Source organism: Zootermopsis nevadensis, unplaced genomic scaffold (assembly GCF_977971745.1).
Source record: "Zootermopsis nevadensis isolate Lab colony 2312 unplaced genomic scaffold, Znev_1.0 Znev_ptg000012l, whole genome shotgun sequence".
In the NCBI taxonomy this organism is placed as follows: domain Eukaryota; kingdom Metazoa; phylum Arthropoda; class Insecta; order Blattodea; family Termopsidae; genus Zootermopsis; species Zootermopsis nevadensis.
In genome coordinates this window covers 5,647,668-5,671,319 of record NW_028259144.1, presented here as the reverse complement: position 1 = coordinate 5,671,319, position 23,652 = coordinate 5,647,668, and the positions used below count along the sequence as shown (strand labels likewise).

The following is a 23,652-nucleotide window of genomic DNA, read 5'->3' as shown; positions in this document are numbered from 1 at the left end:
TAGAGTTAAATGATTATGTTGGTAGCCCATCCACAGCCTTCTATAGCTCATTCGTTTTGTGCATGCCGTCATCGTCTTGTTAGAGTTTCGTGATAGCAGTGGTGGAGTACAACATACACACATAAAAAATATACACATGTTTAATCAACAAGAGATACAAAAGAATATATATGTATATACAATTGGAACTTCTCTAACCAACCAGGTGACAATTGCCATCTCATGAAGGACTCTATTCCTTTTGTGAACACAGTTATGAGGTTTGAGAACAATTATCTTCTGAATACCGTTAAATTCGAAAAAAATTAGTAGTTCAGGTTTTATATCCTCAGCGTTATTTATATTATTTTTTCTCACACCACGCCTGAAATGCTACGTTTTCCCCGACAGGGTCGCAGGTTGATTAATTTGTTGACATTTTCCACAAATTATAAAAACATACAACACTGTAACAATGTTGGCAACGAAAGTCTTGCATATATTGTGCTGCTATCTACCCGAAGTGGTGGTGAAAAAAACAACAACCACAGTCTGGTGGCAAGTTATTTGCAGCCATTGCCATGTGCTCAGTCGGTAAGAACGATAACTACCATCCAACTCCCTTTAATAATAATACAAGAATGGCTCATTTTACAAATGTGAAGATGACGGTCTTCTGGGATACTTTTTCGTGGAGTCTGGTTTAAATTTACTGACGTTTCAGATGTATTTACTGCCTCTATCATCATGGTATGTAACCTACTATACCAGCATTTGATAGTGCCAACATTTTTACCAAGACCGTGACTGCTGCTGAAGATGGCTGAGTTCTGGGTTGTTGCACAGTCTGGTAAAAGTTTACCGATGTTTCAGAGGTCTTGCTGCCTCCATCATCAGGGCGATGACTGCTGTGATGTCACGATCACGCAGAACTCAGACGTGCTGTGCTGCCACCTATCTTAGAAGTCCCCTGCAAAACAGATAAAGCATCAGCGGAGACAAGGGGCAGCGTGCGTCTTCAGAAATTATAACAGTCGCTTAGCTAGTCAAGAAATTCCCCGTTATTTATTAAACCTCATGCTCCGTTATCATGTTCACAAGAGCCTATCACTGGGTCTTAGCCACATGAATCCAGTCCACGTTCTCCATTTTAATATTATCCTCCTATTCACACCCATTCTTCCAAGAGCTCTGCAGCCTCCTGTTTTTTGGGTCCAAATATTCTGTTCTGCTCATCACTCTCACATGTTTTGTGTTTTCTTTTAATAAATAAAAGAGCTTTAATAGTCTCATGGAGGTAAAAAATGTAGATTACGATCTTCTGGGTTAAGTTGCCATACAAGTGGTTACCGACGTTTTGGAGATGTCACCTTATATTCTAAAAGTGGGCGTGACAGGTTAATCCAGAAGTTGGTAACCACCTACAAGATTTAATGACATCTTACCACAGAAGACCACAATACAGGTAAAACTTGAATACTTTAATTGCATGAGGAAAATCGTGTTTTTCTCATATGAAGTGAAGTCCGATCTGAACGCAAATTTAAAAAGTTCAACAGTTTTTCTCCAATATAAAATGTAATCAAAATCTGTTAATTAATTTTCGAGTTGTTTCATAATCATGGACAGACTGTTGAAGCAATTTTAACAGACGCTTCACAACGTCATGAACACCCCTAAAAATTATTCAGAACTGAACAAGAACAAAACATGAAACTCCCATAATAAAGCAAAGAGAAATATTCATTCAAAATACGAAAATTCTTGACGTCATGCAATTTGGTGATCGATATAAAGGGCTTATGTCGATCGTAATCTTATTTGCATATTTGTATATTTTGTAATACTATTACTAAAAATTTGTGTTCCACAGATTACGAAACTAATGCTTCTGAAACAAAAATGTAATTAAATGCTATAAATTAATCGTAACAATAATAATATATTAAAAATGTAATTTTAAGTAGGCCTATTCAGGATTTCAGAGTGATCCCATAAAATTATATACCCTGTAATATATATCGAGGGAAACTTTCCTCGTTATGTTTTAATTTCCCACTAGTGTATGAACACCAGAAGTATATTAAAAATACAATCTAATGACTTTCTAATGATACTGAGGCACCTTCCAAAAACTTTTAAGATAGACAATATCAGATTGGAGGGTTATGAACACAGCTGTTGAGGGAAGAGGGGGGAGGATAAGTAATAAGTCATCCGGGTCTCAGAAGTACCGTAATGTTTTCTGTTTGCTATAGGGACACACGTTAAACGTCAGCCAGCTAGCTTCACGGCAGCAAACGGTGTTCGACCATAGCGACATTGTTACGAAGACGTCGTCTCTCCTCGTTTCACCGCAGACCGAGAGAAGAATCCGCCCCCCTACCGACAAGGGAGCTTTTCAAGTTGCATCGTGACGGAGCCAAGTGCAGTTGTGTAGTGTTGTGTGACCTCTAATAAATGAATAACAATTAACAGAAGGCAGCAGTTCAACAATGACGGTAAGTGCAACTGTACTGACAATAACACGCAAATGCGTATATTATCGTCGAGGTAAAATACGCATATTGGAGTTGCAACGAGAAATAAGAAGAAGGCGAGTGATTGTTGTCCTTGGGTTGTCGCTGCTGGAGCTTTCGGGCATGAGCAGCATCGAATGCTTTTACCGAAAAGGTGATTGATACCGAATATTCGACACGGCTCACATCCGAAGGTCAAAGGTACTTTTCTGAGGTTCATACACGTTCCTCGTTCGCCTGTCTCGGCTAACCCCAGTGCGCAATCCGTCTTCAGAAGATTCGGCTACTCCATATTTTTGGGGGGAATCTGAAGGTTCATTACCGTGACCACAAGAACCCACCATTGGTCCCTGTCTAAACCCAGATGAATCCAGTCTACACCTCCACACTCTATTTCCATAAGATCTGAATAATATCCTACCATCTATATTTTGGTCTTCCAAGGAGTCTCTTCCCTTCAGTTTTCAGAATAAAATTGTGTGTGTATATTTAACAACAGAGTGGTGAATAACTTGACGGGATATGTTGAAGAAATAAATATAGTGTCGTTTCCGCCTTAGAAGTTTGTATGGCCGCCACATTGGAAGGCCACAATTTAAAAGTACCAGAGCGGAGTGGTTTCGAGTGATATTTTGTTGGTGTAACTTTTCATGAGAATCCGTCAAATGGTTCAAAAAGTTATGGCGCGAGGACGTAAGGAAACATTATAAACCTGTCTTTCATTGTGAGAATAGATAAAGCCTGGGGTCCCGGGTTCAATTCCCGGTGGTGCTCAAATTTATAACTTGTGTTGGGCAAGGCCGTGGTCTAGGCATCACGGAGTTTTCCTCCGGGGGCTTCCCCGGTTTCTCCGTGGCATCCCAACAATTACTCCATTCACACACAGAAGAAGGCAATGGCAAACCACTTCTGGATCATCTCTGCCAAGAACGTATATGAACAGGTCCCAGTCCGAGAAAAGGATGGAAGGATCCTGTTCATATGGACCTGTCGTCAGACAGAACACTACAAATAAAAAAAAATACGTAAAACAGAGGGAATAAGAGCAGAGATGAAAAGTACTTGGAAGGATTGCTTTTCTCAGAATGTAACTTTGAGCACCCGACTCTGAAGTGGGCATTTCTAGGGCGAAACAATTATTAGTACAGATAAACCCATTCAGAAAGTGCTTTCTGCTTAAATACGCTTTATAAAAGTTACACAACTTCGAATGTCGGAAGAATTATGGATTATGAATCTGCAAAGATGAGGCTGCAACTGTTACAATAATTATGGCGATGACCATAATTACGTTTTATGACTTTTTTCCAACATATTTCTGAACGTGTGAGGACACGCACCAGGCAGGATAACCGCTCTCCAATTCGAGATTCAAACTGGGAACCCCCACATAATGACGCGGTTGACCGAGATAATCTGAGATAATTCATGACCTATGAGTGTGAGTATTATCGTTGAGGTAGAGATGACGATATTAAAGTCTGCAATGACCCGAGTTCTGACGCAAACATTATTTAATGTCGGTATATATGAAATGCCGTTGTTTTAGAGGATGAATGCGTGTCTTCAAAATAATAAAAAAAAAACGCATCGCGCACATTCTTACTAGGATAAAAATAATGTATAGGAGATGATCAACTTTTGTACCACTTTGTGTGGGTCAAAGATCAGCGAAATACGTGAGTCAGTTCTTTAGCGGCTGTTTGGGAATGTCTCTGGTTCTTTGATAAGGGCTCGACTACGTGAGTCATACACACCCAAGTCGGCCATCTGCCTAAGACGACATTTTTTTAAAGGACAGTATCGCCTCCATCTTCTGGATTGAAGCTTAAATATGGGCAAAAACTTTAATAACCACCTACAAGAATACATAGCGTCAAAACCCTTGACCACAGTCGACGTAACTGGTCATTTATTTAATACTGTATTATATTGAATGTCCTGCATTTTATAAAAATCAGTTTGTCTACAGAGTGACTTTCATCGATAGGCTACATTTTTACTATTCCCTTTATTTGGGTTACATAATTGTAATAAAACACCCGAATGAGTAATTAGCACTTATGAGCTATAAAAATTACTTATCTTCTGGGACGTTGCGTCGTGCAGTCTCGTAGAAGCTGGCCGACGTTTCAGATGTATCATCATGCCTTTATGTTGGAGGGAGTAAGCACCTCTGAAATGTCTGTCAATTTCTAAGGGACTAAACGGCGAAACATCACATACGCCTTCAACGAACAGAATATTCTTTTCCCATGAGAGCTACATGTCCCACAAATCTCATTTTGATTCCCCTTAATAATACTAAAATAAGAACAAAAATTATGAAGTTATGAAACTTGTGATGTAAATTTATCCGTCCTCCTGACCTTCAGCTCTCTGGTCGTGGAGAATTTAAATAAGGCAGGAATTTTAAAAGTTAGTAAGTTAGCATGAAGCAGGACGAACTAAGTGGAACGTCTAACCTGCAGCTTTGGATTTTACCACACCTCGGTTGTTTCTTGTGGTCAATCCCACTGCAAAGCTAGATAATAATGTACAGTTAGTTTTGTACGGAACCCCGTAATTTCTTTGCCAGTCGGATGAACAAGTGTAACTAACGATACGACGATGGCAAGCTGAAGAACGAGAATAAACAGCGTTACCGAATTACGACAGATTACAACCGCGTGATTCTTTGTGATATACAATAAAATGTTGCACGCTATCCAATTTCCACATGATAAAGGTAATAGGAGTACAACGCATTGACGCGAAGTCCATAACGGCCAGTTACAATAATTTTTATAATTACAGATCACCGAGTGTTCATAACATTAAGCAACAGCCTAATTTGCCGTGAGGTTTCTGAACGCGCTATTTGACGTTGACGATGATTCACTGTAATCTACGATTTCACCGAGAAACTTGCGAATTATGTCAAAATATTTGAATACTTGTATGATTCAAAAAAAATCTCTCAGACATTCCTTTTTTATAAACAAATGTTGTATGACTCCGTGTGTGTGTACACAAATGCTATCCTTAGACACGTTGTATGAATCTAATTATGAATTGAGAAAATTCATACACGGGTAGGATTTGAGGTTTTCACGACGTTGGTAAACTTCTGCCAGACTACACAGCGCAACAACCCAGAAGACAGAAATCTTCATACTCTGATGACGGAGGCAGTATGACCTCTGAAACGTTGGTTAACATCGACCAGACTACACAGCGCAACAACCCAGAAGACAGAAATCTTCATACTCTGATGACGGAGGCAGTATGACCTCTGAAACGTTGGTTAACATCGACCAGACTACACAGCGCAACAACCCAGAAGACAGAAATCTTCATACTCATCGCCCTGATGATGGAGGCAGTATGACCTCTGAAACGTTGGTTAACATCGACCAGACTACACAGCGCAACAACCCAGAAGACAGAAATCTTCATACTCTGATGACGGAGGCAGTATGACCTCTGAAACGTTGGTAAACATCGACCAGACTACACAGCGCAACAACCCAGAAGACAGAAATCTTCATACTCTGATGACGGAGGCAGTATGACCTCTGAAACGTTGGTAAACATTGACCATACTACACAACGCAACAACCCAGAAGACAGAAATCTTCATACTCCAGACTACACAGCGCAACAACCCAGAAGACAGTCATCTTCATGTACACACAGCGTTACAATTCTGACTCTCTCTGTCAAGGCCTGAATTCAGATAACTAACACAGCATTAAAATCTTTTAATTATCTTGAAGATTTACGGAAAAAATGTCTGGACATAGTTCATTATGTAACAGTTACAAAAGTAATAGGAATATTATCGCAACCAAGTTCAGTTCTAGGATAAACAAATACTTTAGTAGAACATAGTGAAGGTTAACGGAACCTGCGTTTTGAGTAGACTAAGGTACAGGGAGGGCATGACAGCCTTGAGTAAGCAGGAAGGTACGTCAGCAGGCCACGGTCACATCCCGTCCTGGGTCTAGCATAGCGCAATGAACTTAAATTGAGTGCTTTCTTTTTTAGTTATTCTTATTCTTTTTAGACTTTCAGCTTATGAGAAGTTGGAAGGAATAATAAAGTCCATGGAGCAGAGTTACTGACGTAATGAATAAGTAGTCGCGAACAGCCGAAAATGGACGATCCTCTAGCTTTGGGGTTGGGCATGTCACGAAATATCACGCAGGGCTCCGTGAGTAAGAAAATGATTAAAATTCAAAACGTAAAATTTATTCTACTGAAAATTTATTTCTGTCTACGAATGTACAAATAATGGACACGGACATACGTGTTTGGTTTGATACTACGTCGCTTAAAAATGCTGTTTCAGCTGAAGAGGTTAAACAGAATGAAATGAGAGGATAATTATACAGGTGTCTCTAAGTTATGAGTAATCATCTACAGGACAACTACAGCACGCCAGTATGAGTCACGAGTTGGCCCGGAAATACTTCTGTAAAACGTTACAGGGGATAAACGTTCACGGGAAGAATATTCCAACATCTCCGAAATGCGAAATGCTTGACTTGTCGAGACATTACTACAAGCGCTCGATGGAGGATACTTGGCTCTACTCCAATTTTCAGGTGTAGATTAACTACAAAATGCAGTCAATTAATTGTTTTCAAAAACAGAAATGTGAAAAGAAAGTATGATGAAAGTGATCTCACATAAAAAAAATCCGTTCACTGGCAGAAGCATGTTCAGTCTAATGAAATAAACCTTCTCTTCACTTCCCTTGAGAATCATCGCACATTCCCCGGATGAGTAAAATGTTAGCGAAAGTTCCGATGCGTGACCTACATAAGGTGGTTTACAAGACCACACGAGTGTGTAGTGTTCACGTATAAAGACGTAGCATGTCGGAAATCCCGTTAATTCCTCGCGTGCTTAGTATATAATGACGTAACACAGGCCTATTAGTACAGTAATTTTATTACTCGTACCATTAAAGTTGCCAGGTTTAGAAGCCTATATAACTAATTACACTAACTTCACGGAACAGGGAAGATGATAATCGTTCAGCTGGTCAAGTAATTCCCCGTTTAAGGTCATGACGATATCCAAATGAGTCCGCCAGCTGAATTACGCACAAATCCTATTCCTCGGTATCCATTGTCTCGTAATGTGAAGACTATGGAAACAGGAAAGATACCTGAAACGTCGGCAAGACAGGAAGGAATGAAAGAGAAAAAGATACAAACATGAAAATAATAAACCAAACATACAACATTCCTTTCTCGAGATAATGACCTTAACATAAAAAAGTAAACTTCATAAGTACTTGTATGTTATATTACGTGTATTTAACAAACCTGATTAATATATGAATCGTGGAATATTAATTTAAGTATAATTAAGAGTTGCCTCACACTTGTGTTTTGTTTCTAAATATGCAATGAAACAATTTCCGTGCTGATCACAGAGTCTGAGCGGTCAAAGGCGTGGGTCTTAACAGTTTCAACACTGAGATCGTGGATTCTTATCTCGCTCACGATTTTCTGGGTTGCTGCATTACGTAGGCAGAGGCACTGGGTCTAAAGAAAGGGAGATTCAGAGCGTAAAGCACCAGCTGATTAATTAAGCCATGCTAATTACCTTAAGCACAAAGATTTCCGTCTTCTGGGTTGTTGCGCTGTGTAGTCTGGTGGATGTTTACCAACGTTTCAGAGGTCATACTGCCTCCGTCATCAGAGTATGAAGATTTCTGTCTTCTGAGTTGTTGCACTGTGTAGTCTGGTCGATGTTAATCAACGTTTCAGAGGTCATACTGCCTCCGTCATCAGAGTATGAAGATTTCTGTCTTCTGAGTTGTTGCACTGTGTAGTCTGGTCGATGTTAATCAACGTTTCAGAGGTCATACTGCCTCCGTCATCAGAGTATGAAGATTTCTGTCTTCTGGGTTGTTGCACTGTGTAGTCTGGTCGATGTTAATCAACGTTTCAGAGGTCATACTGCCTCCGTCATCAGAGTATGAAGATTTCTGTCTTCTGGGTTGTTGCGCTGTGTAGTCTGGTCGATGTTAATCAACGTTTCAGAGGTCATACTGCCTCCGTCATCAGAGTATGAAGATTTCTGTCTTCTGGGTTGTTGCGCTGTGTAGTCTGGTCGATGTTAATCAACGTTTCAGAGGTCATACTGCCTCCGTCATCAGAGTATGAAGATTTCTGTCTTCTGGGTTGTTGCGCTGTGTAGTCTGGTCGATGTTAATCAACGTTTCAGAGGTCATACTGCCTCCGTCATCAGAGTATGAAGATTTCTGTCTTCTGGGTTGTTGCGCTGTGTAGTATGGTCGATGTTAACCAACGTTTCAGAGGTCATACTGCCTCCGTCATCAGAGTATGAAGATTTCTGTCTTCTGGGTTGTTGCGCTGTGTAGTATGGTCGATGTTAATCAACGTTTCAGAGGTCATACTGCCTCCGTCATCCGAGTATGAAGATTTCTGTCTTCTGGGTTGTTGCGCTGTGTAGTATGGTCGATGTTAATCAACGTTTCAGAGGTCATACTGCCTCCGTCATCAGAGTATGAAGATTTCTGTCTTCTGGGTTGTTGCGCTGTGTAGTATGGTCGATGTTAATCAACGTTTCAGAGGTCATACTGCCTCCGTCATCAGAGTATGAAGATTTCTGTCTTCTGGGTTGTTGCGCTGTGTAGTATGGTCGATGTTAATCAACGTTTCAGAGGTCATACTGCCTCCGTCATCAGAGTATGAAGATTTCTGTCTTCTGGGTTGTTGCGCTGTGTAGTATGGCAGATGTTAATCAACGTTTCAGAGGTCATACTGCCTCCGTCATCTCATCGCTGTGAAAACCTCAAATCATACATAAACTTAAGCACAGTTTGCAGACGGAAGGATTTATCTCTGTTCTCTCCTCTTCCCTTATCCTTTTTACACCCCTGCGCCCTACTTCTTTACTTGCATTATCTCTGTCTGATGGCATTGTTGCAGAAACGTAGTGACTGGGTATTTTATCGAATATATCAGATGTATGGCAAGAATTATGCCTGCAGATGGACAGATGAAAGAAAACAGAAGAAGGAAACAAATACAACTTTTAATTTCGAAATATTAACACCTCGATTGACTGTTTTGCGTGAAATAAAGCACGAACGCTGAAGAACAAACCAGGAAAACATCATCTTCCTACGATGACAAGTTCTGCTTTCATCTTGAAGAATCCTCAAAGGAATTTTCTGACTTGCGTCATGGAGGCGATATCGGACCCAAATGGCGCTTGACTATCGGTGACGAGGGAAATTTTTCAACTCCTGAATGCGTCGACTAATCGAAATTCCTTCACGATAGTTCGCGATTAGGAGAGGTCGATAGGTGGATGGATGGGGAAACAAGGACAGCGGCAGTTTTGACAGTGCGTTTGAAAATAATGTGTTCAGTGGAGCAGGTCTGCAACTTTATCGTCTGCATTTAGTGTGACTCCGTGGCGAACTGAAAAGGAGACAGTACGAACGTATAACAAAACACTACGAGATCCCGTTAGAGTATATCGTATTGCTTAAGCCATGTCTCGGTCTTCCGCTTAATGTGGGCCGCATTCCTTACTCACACTCACATTCTAGTCCTCAAAAAGAAAAAAAGAACACTAGTTCGATTCCAGGTATTCCTCCTCATGAATACTTAATAAGTACAGATGTAGGAATGCTTCTCAGGTTACTCGCAGCAAAAATGTGCTCATGAAAATTAGCATAAGCTTTGTTCACATGGTGGATAAAGAATAGTTTCCCCTCTAGTGGTCTAGCGGTTAGAAAGCTGGTCTTGTAATCCTGGGGTCTCGGGTTCGATTCCCGGCGGTGCCCGAATTTATAACTTGTGTTGGGCAAGGCCGTGGTCTAGGCAACACGGAGTTTTCCTCCGGGGGCTTCTCAGGTTTCTCCGTGGCATCCCAACAATTACTCCATTCACACACAGAAGAAGGCAATGGCAAACCACTTCTGGATCATCTGCCAAGAACGTATATGAACAGGTCCCAGTCCGAGAAAAGGATGGAAGGATCCTGTTCATATGGACCTGTCGTCAGACAGAACACTAAATAAATAATATAAATAATAGGAATTTATATGAATAACAATTAAAAGAACAATTACCTCCGGGCCAACAGCGTCTGTTGAAAAAGCGACGGACGGACAGACAGATATGGAGGTGCCTTAATGTGTTTCTTCCTTACGCTAGAGCGTGTAGAACACCTAAAAAATGCACAAATTATAAAGGTAAGAAGGTGAAACACGGATCCTGTCACCCACACATAATGCAGCAAGCAAACGAGATGCCGAATACCGAGAACAGGCAACTAACTGTAACTGGTTTAATAATAGTGCCTTGCTGATAGAGCGTGGTAACAGGACCAAATATCCCGGAAGTAGGCTATGATGTGACATGTTGCAATTCTGCGTTGTCGTAGTGTCGTAAAACCATAACGTTACAACTCAAGAGTAGTTGATCCGCAGACTCAGAAATAACAATGACCGACATGACCTTCTGCGAGAACATGATGGTTACTAACACGAACAAGAAATTCCTGTTCTTGTAGAACCCCAAGGTCCACAGTATTGATCGAAACGGCTTCCAGTGGGCTAAGGTACAAACACCCTAAACCCGGTTCAACTTCTTTACATGCATGCGAATCTCTGCATCATAAAAAAGCCATAAAGATTTCTGTTAACATCGACCAGACTACACAGCGCAACAACCCAGAAGACAGTCATCTTCATATTCATCGCCCTGATGGCGGAGGCAGTATGACCTCTGAAACATTGGTTAACATCGACCAGACTACACAGCGCAACAACCCAGAAGACAGAAATCTTCATACTCTGATGACAGAGGCAGTATGACCTCTGAAACGTTGGTTAACATCGACCAGACTACACAGCGCAACAACCCAGAAGACAGAAATCTTCATACTCTGATGACGGAGGCAGTATGACCTCTGAAACGTTGGTTAACATCGACCAGACTACACAGCGCAACAACCCAGAAGACACAAATCTTCATACTCTGATGACGGAGGCAGTATGACCTCTGAAACGTTGGTTAACATCGACCAGACTATACAGCGCAACAACCCAGAAGACAGAAATCTTCATACTCTGATGACGGAGGCAGTATGACCTCTGAAACGTTGGTAAACATCGACCAGACTACACAGCGCAACAACCCAGAAGACAGAAATCTTCATACTCTGATGACGGAGGCAGTATGACCTCTGAAACGTTGGTAAACATCGACCAGACTACACAGCGCAACAACCCAGAAGACAGAAATCTTCATACTCTGATGACGGAGGCAGTATGACCTCTGAAACGTTGATTAACATCGACCATACTACACAGCGCAACAACCCAAAAGACAGAAATCTTCATACTCACCGCTGTGAAAACCTCAAATCTTACATATAAAAGCCAGTTTCATGTTTCACTTTTGTGTTTGTTTCCGCAAGTATAAACCCAGGGGAAAACGTTCAGATTAATTAGACTGAATTTTCATTATTGTTATCCTGTAAGGGGCAACGTTTAAGCGTTTATTTTAAATATAAACTGTTGTAGATTTCTGTTACAGGGCAGCCTGCTATATTACATTTTATACGTTTGTCATAACCCTAGATTTAAAATTTCCTTGCATTTTAGGAAATTCGCACAGACAATGTGATGTGTGAACTAAAAGAGGGGTTGCTGTAGCAAGGAAGGGTGGTAAGGGTCCATAAGACTGCGATACGGAAGTGTTGGGAAATGGAAGAAAGAGGGCGAAGGATTAAGATGCGAAGGAACCCATTCCCGTTGAATTTCAATGGGCTTTTGCACTGGTACATTAATAACGAACAGAATGCACGCACTGGGATGTAGAGCAGGTAGTGCCAAGGACGTGTTTCTGTAGACAAAACCTCACCTTGATCATGGACCGTACCGTAAAGTTCGCATGACACCACGACCCACTTGGGCAACTGTCCAGCTCCTGCCCTGTGCAGCGTCTTACGTTCTCTCTCAGAATACCCACCGGTCGACGTCGAAGTCCGGAACCCAAGTTCAGGTTTCCAGAATTCTGGAATCGCCCTGAATCAAGAACCTCGAAATTAGCCGATATAATCAAAACGTTACAATACAAGAAGTTGCCTTGTTCGCATATCTGCATACTGATTTTGGTTAATTGTCGCATTGTGAGTCTCTATTAAAGACAGTCGATAAACCTAATTTTTTAACAGATTATTGCGGACCAACCATTTATACGAAGGTCTAAATACATGTGCAGGTACGGTCATCATTAAACACGCCTCATTACTGGTTCCAGAAACTTTTCTGACAAAACATATGGCCACAAGCAAGATTAATATGTTCGGTTCCACATCGTTTTCTGAACAAAAGTTTACATCTATCGCCAAATATTGGTTAATTAGCTGTTGCCATCAGTCAGGTATAAATTACGCGTGGCCGCCATGTTGTTGTTTTAAAATTTTCACATACATGGCCTTAAAATCCGAGCGTCTATACCAGAAGTTCGTATCTCTTCTGTCATGGAACATATTCGTAGAGAATTAAACACTTTTACCAAAATCCAAAACACGCACAGATGTGAACACTCGGTGTATATATATAGGCTTACATATGCATATAAGGCAAAGTTACCCTTAAGATTATTTAAGCATCACACCACAAAAACGTATGGGTTTGTGTTAACAGTGTAAGTAGATGGAAGTCAATGGTCAGCTTCACGCTCAGACCGTTTTATCCCAGGGTAATCAGCTCCTTTGTACCCAATGGAAAGAAACTAGACACTGACGAAGAGAAACATCATATCAGAATTTAACAACGATATATCAACTATAGGGGCTATGCAACGTCGAATGATGAACGGGAGGAAAAGAGAGGAAAGCTAGTGGTCGATTCGGATTATTATAAACGCGTCTTCTTGAATGGACTGGACGAGGTTCGAACTAGTCACCTGCACAATGTTGCATGACGTGTTCTGCCAGACTGTTCATTTGGATTAAGCACACAGTTATTAAGTAAAAGCAATAAAGGGAATTAATAACACAAGATTTTTTTGTACGACTGATGAACGTCAATAATTTATCAACACCGCTCGTGGCTCGTGAGCCACTCGACACAAAAAGAAATCACTGTTTCCCGTAATGAAGCAGGTGCATGCTTACCATTTCACATCTTTCAAACTGGACCGGTTCTAGATCCCGTTGAACATCACATTTGTCAAACATCGTCAGAGATCAAAAAGAAAACGCAGATGAACGAGTTAAACGATCGACACCTCCATGCACACCGCACTGCTGACCCACCTTCTGGCATCAGAAATTAAATTAACTTATTTTTAAATGTTATACAACATATTTAAACCTGAATGACCTATAGCGGCACAATCTTCTCGCACTTTTCATGAAAATCTTTTTTTTCCCAAAGATTTCTAACAGGAGGAACATAACACAGCAAGGACCTCGCCAGTCCACTTTTTAATGAAAACTAGTCCAACACCTGGTCATGTTATAAACGTGTCTAAGTGACTGGAATGTTCGTTGAGTCGCCGACTAGTCTGCGGACAGCAAGCACGAGATTCCAGGATCCCACGACGGCGAATAAGAAGATGACTATCCTCTGGGATGTTGAGCAGACGTTTTAGAGATGCTTGTTGCCTCAGTCATCAGAACTATGATGGAGGCAGCAGGCACTTCTGAAACGTTGGTTACAAGGTGCAACATCCCAGAAGACAATTCAACTTCATGCATTATCAAGTTAACAAATCAGCGATTTCTTACGGATGACTTCAAATGGGTAAAATGGAACCTCGTACCGGGCCCACGTTTTAAGTGGGGGCTGGCATTTTCATCTTTATCGCACTGATAGTGCCCACGTGTTCAAAGTCATGTTACGATTCTCGGACAACGACCTGGAGACAAGATCAATCCGCATGAAGGTGGGCAGAGACCCCACCTTCAGCTGCTACCTGTTTGTGTATCCTTCAGTTTTAATTTTACCCTTCTTTTTTTTTGGCTTTAAACAATACCGTTATAACCTAATCCTTGTGTACAGTCAGTATGATAAGAAAGTCGCTGACACACACACGAGAAAACAAATTACAGTAAGTGCTGAAGATGGCTGTCTTCTGGGTTGCAGTGCCGTGTAGTATGGTAGAAATGTGCCGACGTTTCAGAGGTATTTGCTGCCTCCATGATCAGGTATCTAATGAAAAATCTGTAAACTTCTACCAGATGGCAGCCATCTTCTTACTCACAGCCGTGAAATCTCAAATCCTACTAAATCATGTGCTGTTTGGGCGACTGAATTAAGGCCACGATGAGTCGCACGTGCAACATGCATGATAAATGTACCTAAACTTACAAGTACCAGCAAGTGTATACTTGAAAGTTTCTAGGCCTCAGCTTTGTATTGAAGGTATTTAGGGCTCTCTAAGTTTCAAGCACACTGTTAGGTAGAAAACTCCGGTTTAACAATGACGAAGGAGTAATTGTTGTATGGGTATAAAAATTAGTAATAAATGTATATTAGGACCAATAACATACGCAGATCGTAAAGAACGTATATTGAAAACAAGCGCACTTAACTTTCGAGTATCCTATAATTTTTCATCCCAAAAGTATGTGGGGACCAGTTTATCGTAATAAACAATAACTGTATTCGTGAACTTTGATCAAGGCAGTTTTTAACACAAGAATATGTCACAACAATGAATTCGATATAAATGGATTACCATTTGCCTACTAAGTAGTCCTTCTGCACCATGATTAAAAGTTCACCTTTGTTTGTCTCTGACTGTACTTGCGACCTCGAGTTACCTTGACTTTGGAGTAAAGGCAAGCAGGAAGAAGAAAATAGATTACGTCAGCCACGTCTCTTACAGGGCAGAATTCCGTTTATTTGCCGGCTTTTAATCATTTTTCCTAACGAGCAGAGAGACATTTCACGAATAATCCGACCAACTGCAGCTGTCCCATTGAGACTATTTTGTGCCCTGCATTGCTAATCGACGAACCCAAACACTTTCTGGCTTTGTTTGCGTGCACTCTGCTTCATGCACCAGTTCTCTGAATCAACTACGCCACGAAATGTTCCTTCACTTCAGGCTTCAAGTTGTTTCTCTCTCAGTCATGATACTAGGACGCTTTTATCTGAAGACCATTCACAGAGAAAGTGCAACTTGATATATACTTGCAAAATTTGGAAATTAATCCTATAGTAACCCTCAGACGTCCAAGCTTGGATAAATAATATGTATATAAAAATTCAGCCCCTAAACAAAGATCAATTTGTTTGTCTGTTACATTATTGTTTTATAAAAGCCTGATTCTGGACCTTGTCTCGGACCTGATGACTTTAGACAACAAGCTGTTTCTTTAAGATCAAGCTTAACATTATTCTATCTATGTCTAGGTCTCTCAAGTGGTCTGTTGCATTCAGGTTTTCCATCCAACATTTTGTATGAACTTCCCATCAGACTTATACAAAACTTTTGTAGGAAACATTTTTGTGTTGAAAAAGTATAAACATCTGAAGTCGTGATTCTTAGATAAAAGGATCTGGGAGATTTTTTGCTCCATCAGAAACATGTACAAAATGTCAGTGTATGTCGAGATCTATTTTTGCTAATTTGATTCTTAGTTAGGTAACTTTCAAATGTTTCAGCTGTTATGTCCTTTGATTGATTGCAGATAGCACGAGCAATTATTTTTGTGTCAGTGACATCATTGCTGGCAGTTAGTTCCTGGATACCAGGGTCTGAAGCAGAAGACACAAGAAAGGAAGATTCCTATGGCAAAGATAATGATGAAAGTCAGGCAACAACAGTGACTGGAAACACAGCATCACCAGAACATTATTTACCATCAAGGGACAGAAGTGATGAAGCAGATGATGGTTATGTAGATGCTGAAGCACAAAATAAGGATTCATTTTCAAGTACAGTGGTGTCAGAAAAAATACATAATGAAACTGAGAATAAGACCAAGTCTTCTCCATTAACAGTAGAAAATTCACATTTAGGATACAGAATGCCTGGTCTTTTTGGTTTCAATGGTGGAGAGCCATTTTATCTAGAAAAAGACCCTATTACAGGCGCAGTGGACTTCAGTACAAAAACATCAGCAGACAAAACTGGAGCAAATGAAGATTCAGATACAGCAGTACCATCCCTTAAAAATCACAAAATATCAGAAGACACTAGTACTTCAGATGATTATTACTATTATGATGAAGAAGACAGTGATAACATTGACAGAAAAGATGGTGCTTTCAATGATAATGGAAGAATTAACTACATGAACCCTTATAAAAATTATCCTCCCACTATAAACGATGTTAACATCCATGTAGAAAATCACAGCAATCATAAATATCAAACAGACCAAAATAACAAATATCCTTTAATTTCCAGCTCCTATGCCAACACTAAAGTTCAAGGAACAGCTGGTGGAAACAACAGAAATCATCGCCCATATGCCACTAGTTCTACCCAATCACCATCTTATTACACAATCAGACCCCAACCTACTTTCTTAACTAGCACACCACAACCCCCATCTCAAGATATCATCAAGTATAAATCCCCTCAAAATAATAATTCACCTCATCCTGTGGCCACAGAAGAAACAATGTATCATAAACCAACTCCAGAAAGACATGAAAATTACAGTTCTCAAATACTTAACACCCATAAAAACAATCAGCAGCTACAACAAGAAAGTATTCAACAAACACTAATGGATAAACAGCAGCAACAAAACCAGCATTATGAAAAGCACGATGCAAAGCAGCAGCAAGATGAACTAAAAAAACAAGCACAAGATCAACAGCAAAAATTAAGACCTTCAGACCATCAGTCCTCATCAGCCACTAATCCAGAGGTCCCTATCCAGAAACTTCCAACCAAAGCAACTAATCAGCCATTAAATTACGAAGAGGAAAGTAATGAAGATTATGATACAGAAGCACCAACCAGTTTCAGTTTATCAGAACTCTTTGGATACGGTAAACCTCCAACAAGAACTGAGGAAAAGAAACCTCAACAAGAACAAAAGCAGCAACAGGCACAAGAATACTCCAAGCAAGGTGAATATAAAGATCCAGTTCCATCTACACTGCAATCTACCCACACCACAACTACAATTAAGCCAAGTATAATTAATCAGGAATTAATTTCTGAAGATCAGAATTATGACAAAAATCAAATCCAAGAGAAATACCATACCACACAAAAAGCAACTGCAAATAAACTTTCAACTACACAACCCTCTGATATTATTTATAGTGAACCCAGCACTGTGAAATATCTGGACACTGTAACTTCCATGCCCCTGGACACCCAGTCTCATCCAAAGCAACAATCTGCAAATCATCGTCCTGAGAAGTATGAGCCATCTCCCAACATACATTCAGATACTTATCACCAGGGTACTTCCGTGACTGCAAATGCAGATTTAGCTTCTAACCCATTTCAGAATGTTAAAAACAACATAGCTGTGGTGACAAGTGTTCATCAACAAGCAAAGCCAGGATATCTTGGGGGATCAGTACATTCTGAAACCAATACAATGAAGAATAGTCCATATGGATCATATGCAGAAGAGCCTTTCAGGCCTATTTTTGGACCTGGTCAGGGAGATGATAAGCCTCCATTACACCAGCCAGAGCATCAACCACTGGTGTCACCTATAAACAAAGACAGAAACACCAATAGTGTGTCCAGCAGCAACCTAAGCCCAGTAAAAGCTGAAGGTACAATGCCATCAAAAATTCCACAGGAGACACCATCAAGATGGAATTATCCTTATGATGAAGGTACTTCCACATTCTTCCAAATTCCTTCTCATAATCAGCAGCAGCAACAACAAAACAAGGAAACAGTTTCTGTAGGAAATTCTAGAATTCCTGAAGTTGAGCCACCAAGACCTCATTTACAGAACCCAGGTTTTCTTCATTCTCAACAGAACAAACCAACATTCACATCAGAGACATCTGTTTCTACTGGAAGTATTATCCCAAATTATAACAGAGTACAAAGCAACGATCCTCAAAGCCTTCCAGTCTCACATATGCAGGAAGCCTTTATACCTGAATGGACAGACAGTAATGCTAAAAGGAAAGGTGATGGAGAAGGGTACGTTGTTTTTCCAGACAGTCACCCAGAGGGAGGCAGACCACAAGATGAAACTCTTAAAAGGCCATCAATAGCAGTAGCAGTATCAACAAACATACAATCGATTGGAAATGAAGAAATTAATTATCAACTATCATCACCACAGTCTCAACCTCAACAAGAAGAGGCAGGGTCTTTAGAAATTATGCACACATCAAACCAGCAGAGATTTCCACTTCCACCAAATTCTGCTCCTCGGCCAACAAATCAGAATGGAGCTCCAATTCTGCACAGGGACACCGTAAAGGAACCAGCACAAGAACTTAGACCTCCAGCAGAACCTGAAAATCTGAGACAACAGTCAGTGTCAGGAAATTATCCCCATCCACACTGGGAGTCACGCCCAACAATACAACCTCAGTACTTTCCCCAACCAGATCCCTCTCAAATTGCAAGGCCAAAGCATGATGTTGTGCCACCCCACTTCGTACAAACTTCTACTTTCAGCAGTGAGTATCGCATTCACCCTGACTTCTTACCTGAACACCCTTTCCAAGGAAATCGACCTCAAACAATTCCAAAGAATCATAATCAAGATGCAAAGCTTCCCAACATTCTTCCCCAGTTCAGACCAAATGCCAAAATATCCCATATTCACTCTGAAAATGGAGGTCGGATACAAGCATACCCACATTTTGGCCCACAGAGACAGCCTTTACTTGAAAGGCCTAGCAGACACCCCCCTCCAGAGTTAATGGGGCACCTGCATCCACCTCCGCCACCTCATCATAGAAGAGTGAATCGCAATGACAGTCCTCTAGATGGATTAAATATGGATGAAGATATATTTCCATTTGAAAAGCATCCTCCACAGCCCCCAGCCATTTCTCAACAACGACCTCTTGTTCATCGAAGGACTGGCCCTCATATTACAGATATGGGTGGATCTCAGCCACAGGTTGCAACATTACAAATGATGCAACATCAGCAGCAAGGAACCAACACATATTTTCTTCCTAGACCACTGACAGCTAGAGATGATTTCCCTGATTCTGATGATGATATGAAACCTCCTTTTGAAATTAAATACCCTTTAGGATCAACATTAGATGCAGAGGCCTCAGAGAAACAACCTGTATTTGTAGTCTACCCTGTGAATTCAACTCCTCTCAATATTGGAGGTGGAAACGCAAATAATGGTGGTGTTGTTGTAGGCATTCATGGTCCTCAGCGTCCATTACCACCTTCAAATCTTGACTCTGAGGGTGGTTCATCATTACCCTTAGAAGATATAAATGGTGGTTCCTTAACACTTCCATTTTCAGGACATAAAAATCAAAAACCAGTGCTTAAACTTCCTACAGATAAGCTTGATTCTCCTCACCTTCAATCACAAAATCCAACAAATTTTGCAACACCAAATACTAATGCTGAACGACCCATAAAATCTGATTTCCCTTATCCACTAGAAAAGCCAGATGCTATAACAGACGTAGCAGAATATGAGATAAAACAGGACAATGAAGGCCATAAGGAAATTATGTCAATCTTGGGAGGTGTTACTCCAAACAACAATGATAGATATGACAATGAATTTCCACTTAAAAATGATGGAATTCAAGCAGAAGTACATAACAGCAATAAAGACAGACATAATGAAGATGACACAGAAATTAATATAATACCATATCTTCAAGACTACATGCCATTTGCAACCAAGAAACCAATCACGTCAATTAAACTATTACCTGAAAAGAAACCTACTACTCATTCCTCCATCAATGTTCCAATCGAATCTCTTACAAGCTCTGTCAAACCTGTAAAAGACATGTCCCATTCCAACCAATGGACTACCATAAGCGGTGGACACCAGACACAAGATGCAAGAATAGTGAATATTAGAGGTTCAGAAAATGAAATCAATGCTCCCACATCTTCAACATCAGAACCACATCACTCATCAGCAATATCAGTCACTCTTAGAACAGTTCAGCCACAATCAAGTACCACACATTCTCCTGTCTCAAAATCCACACTGACTGTTTCTAGCTATCCAAAATCTCCCCAGTTATCTGTTACCAGTGCCACTGTACATGGAGGATCACTACAATCAGCTCATCAGCAGGGACTGGTTGGTTCTGGGGGATCAGAATTCACAGTATCAGCTGTTATGCACACCCATCCCCAAGCACCTAGCAACCATAGACCCGCAGAGGTATTTTCATCAACAACACCTCCTCAGTTGAACTTTCAAGCTCCTTTCCTTGCAAGTGCCAACATAGGATCTGCACCAGCAAATCAAGGATGGAGTGTAGTTGGAAGCGGAGGGCCTAGCAATGGAAGAATGAAACCTGGAACTGTTGATAAGGCTGAAATTCATTCAGAAGAACTGAAGGCTTCTGAAATTAAAACTGATAGTGAAGATCACAGTAGTGAACCAAACAATTTTGATTTTGAAAACTTCAGACCACAGTTATTTGGAGGGTTTAAGCCTATCTACACATTTCCTGAAGAAAATGGAGAGGAAAATGCTAAATATCTTCATACAACAGAACGCCAAGAGAAAATGATGTCATCAGCCTGAAAATTCAAAGATGTTACAGTTCAGAATTTAGGACAAATCATATTATATTATCACATTTAATTTGTGGTAGAGTGTTTAAGCCATTGGCTTATAAAGATGAAAAATCTTATCATATTCAGTTGACTTTCAGTAGACAAGGAAAGAAAAATCCAGTTGATCGGTTAGAAAGAAATAGAACAGTGACACAATATATCATATTAAAACTGCTCAGTTATCACATGCATAACTAAACTTTTGTGTCTTACAGGACAATATAAGACCACTGTTAATGCATCTTCAGTGCTGTTTTTCACTGCAGATGAGCTAATAAACTATTTAATTTTTCTACGGTCACTGTACTGAATGTTTTTGATCTATGTTCCTTATCCACCTTTCATTTACACTATACCGTATAGTTACAGTAACAAAATAGTGCCTTCAGGAATAATTTAAGAGCATGAAATACATTATATGCAATAATGATCATTTGTAAGATACCGTCAGTTACATAAATAAATCTAACTTTACACATGACCATAAGAACGACAACAAATGGATATTCTTCACAAAATATTTACTTGGAAAATTGTTTTATAGGATCCTCAGATATTATCACTGTATTACATCTGAAGTTCTCACATAAATGAAAATGCTGATTGTGGTGTTCTAGATTGTGTTGCTATATGGTCCTTTAGGATACCAACAAATGTCCAAACCTTCCATAAAAACTTGCAAGACCACAATGAATCACAACTCAGAAGACCACTGTCAACACGTTCTTACTGCAAGTAGAGGAATTAAGCACATCAACTGCTGCAATTCATAACTATGTCATTGAAAACACTAGCACTCACAATAACAATCTAGCTAAAATTTATGTTAAAAAAATCAAATACTTTGCAAGTTTTGATGTTCAGTGAAATGACTGCCTTGCTTCTGAGACAAGAGTTGAATGTTGAAACATAACAAGTATTTGATTACATATTGAGCATTGTAGCACCATAATGTTAAGACTGTATGCTTATTTTGGGAAACGGTGGCAGGGAAAACAATGGGCAACTGTAGAAACTTAGATTTTGCCATGAACTGGGATATACTTCATTTTAAATTTGAATAATGTATGCAATATTTTAATTAATCCTTATGTTTACAATTTAATTACCACTGAAATATGGCAATAAAGTAACAATTACATCTTATTAGACCATACTATTACATAAGCATAGTAATCAGGTGCAAAATAATGATAAGAACATAAAAGGAAAGCAAGGCTATTGCATAAAAAACAATGGAATCTGCATAATTGATCATGCAATTTTTTGACATGTTTTCATAATACAAACAAATGCTAACTGCTGGAAACTAAAGCATAATATATTTTCATACTATGCATTACATAAAGTCACTGAAAATTAAGGGGTTAGGAGAAGCTGCATTAACATAATGCAGGTGAGCCACTTGGTACCAAATATTAGTAACCTGCAGGATGAATGGACAAAGGTGATATTAAATTCATGATTAACATTCACAAAGTAAAGCACATTCATAAGTTTTTACTGCTAGTAGTGATGCAATTTGTTAATATATATTTCACAATGTATATTTTTTTAAATTATGGTAGATTATTTGAACAAAGTTCCCAAGCATCTTAATTACAGAAAGATAATGAATTCATACACATTCATAAACAGTTCATTACCATGAATGTGGTTATTTTTATGTGAGTTTGAAAATGTTGATGTTTTCACATCTCCACTAGTGTATATCTTTCAGTTACATGAAAACATAATACTTAGGAAAAATATGCATAACATTACTGATCAGAAAATTTCTACAGAACAAATCTGTTACACTGTTTTAAGTGAATATAATGTTGATTCACAACAAAAGCAGAAAGTAGGCTCAATTTAATCAAGTAATCTTTACTTTAAAAATAAAGCAAAACACCAAAGGACTGTCCTTCTATCTTAGTATTACACACACAGTAACAGATGCATATTACTTACGTTAGTTTTAATATACTCACTCCATAGTAATGGGCAAAACTTAAGATTAACAATATAAATGTAATCAAACTTCTATTACATTATCATAAACATATAATAAATTTAAAACTAAATAAATATAGTTGTAGATGTCAGTTAAGAATAAATGCAATTGCCACACTGGATTAATTATATAAAAATTTTAACAAATTTATCCAATATGGTGATTATAGATGTGTGTGTGTGTATGTATGCTGTTAATTTATTATAATAGCAAGTAGAGTGGTACTGGTAACTGAAACACATGTAATAGTTTGTATTGTGTTTGTAAATGTTATACTCTTGTGTTTACAAGTGTGTAAGACATCATCACATATGAGTCGATATCATTAATTTATCTTTTGTATTTAGTATGAATGAACAAAATGAATAAAACTCAACAAATCTGTTTCTGAATATTACTTACATTGAAATAGATTTATAATAAACTC

At 39.4% G+C, this 23,652-nt stretch overlaps 1 protein-coding gene across 2 annotated transcripts; it reads left to right on the top strand.

Moving 5' to 3' along the window:
* The first annotated feature begins 90 nt into the window (after positions 1-90).
* Positions 91-23,609, top strand: LOC110832679 (uncharacterized). 2 transcript variants are annotated; one of them, XM_022069915.2, is made up of 3 exons: positions 91-205; positions 2,238-2,480; positions 16,191-23,609. In XM_022069915.2, the coding sequence occupies exons 2-3, from the start codon at positions 2,475-2,477 to the stop codon at positions 21,195-21,197; spliced, it is 5,013 nt and encodes a 1,670-aa protein (XP_021925607.2). In that variant the 5' UTR covers positions 91-205; positions 2,238-2,474; the 3' UTR covers positions 21,198-23,609. The 2 variants fall into 2 exon arrangements, with proteins under 2 accessions (XP_021925607.2, XP_087203893.1); XM_087347767.1 differs by lacking the exon at positions 91-205 and having other exon boundaries at positions 2,042-2,480.
* Positions 23,610-23,652: the final 43 nt, after the last annotated feature.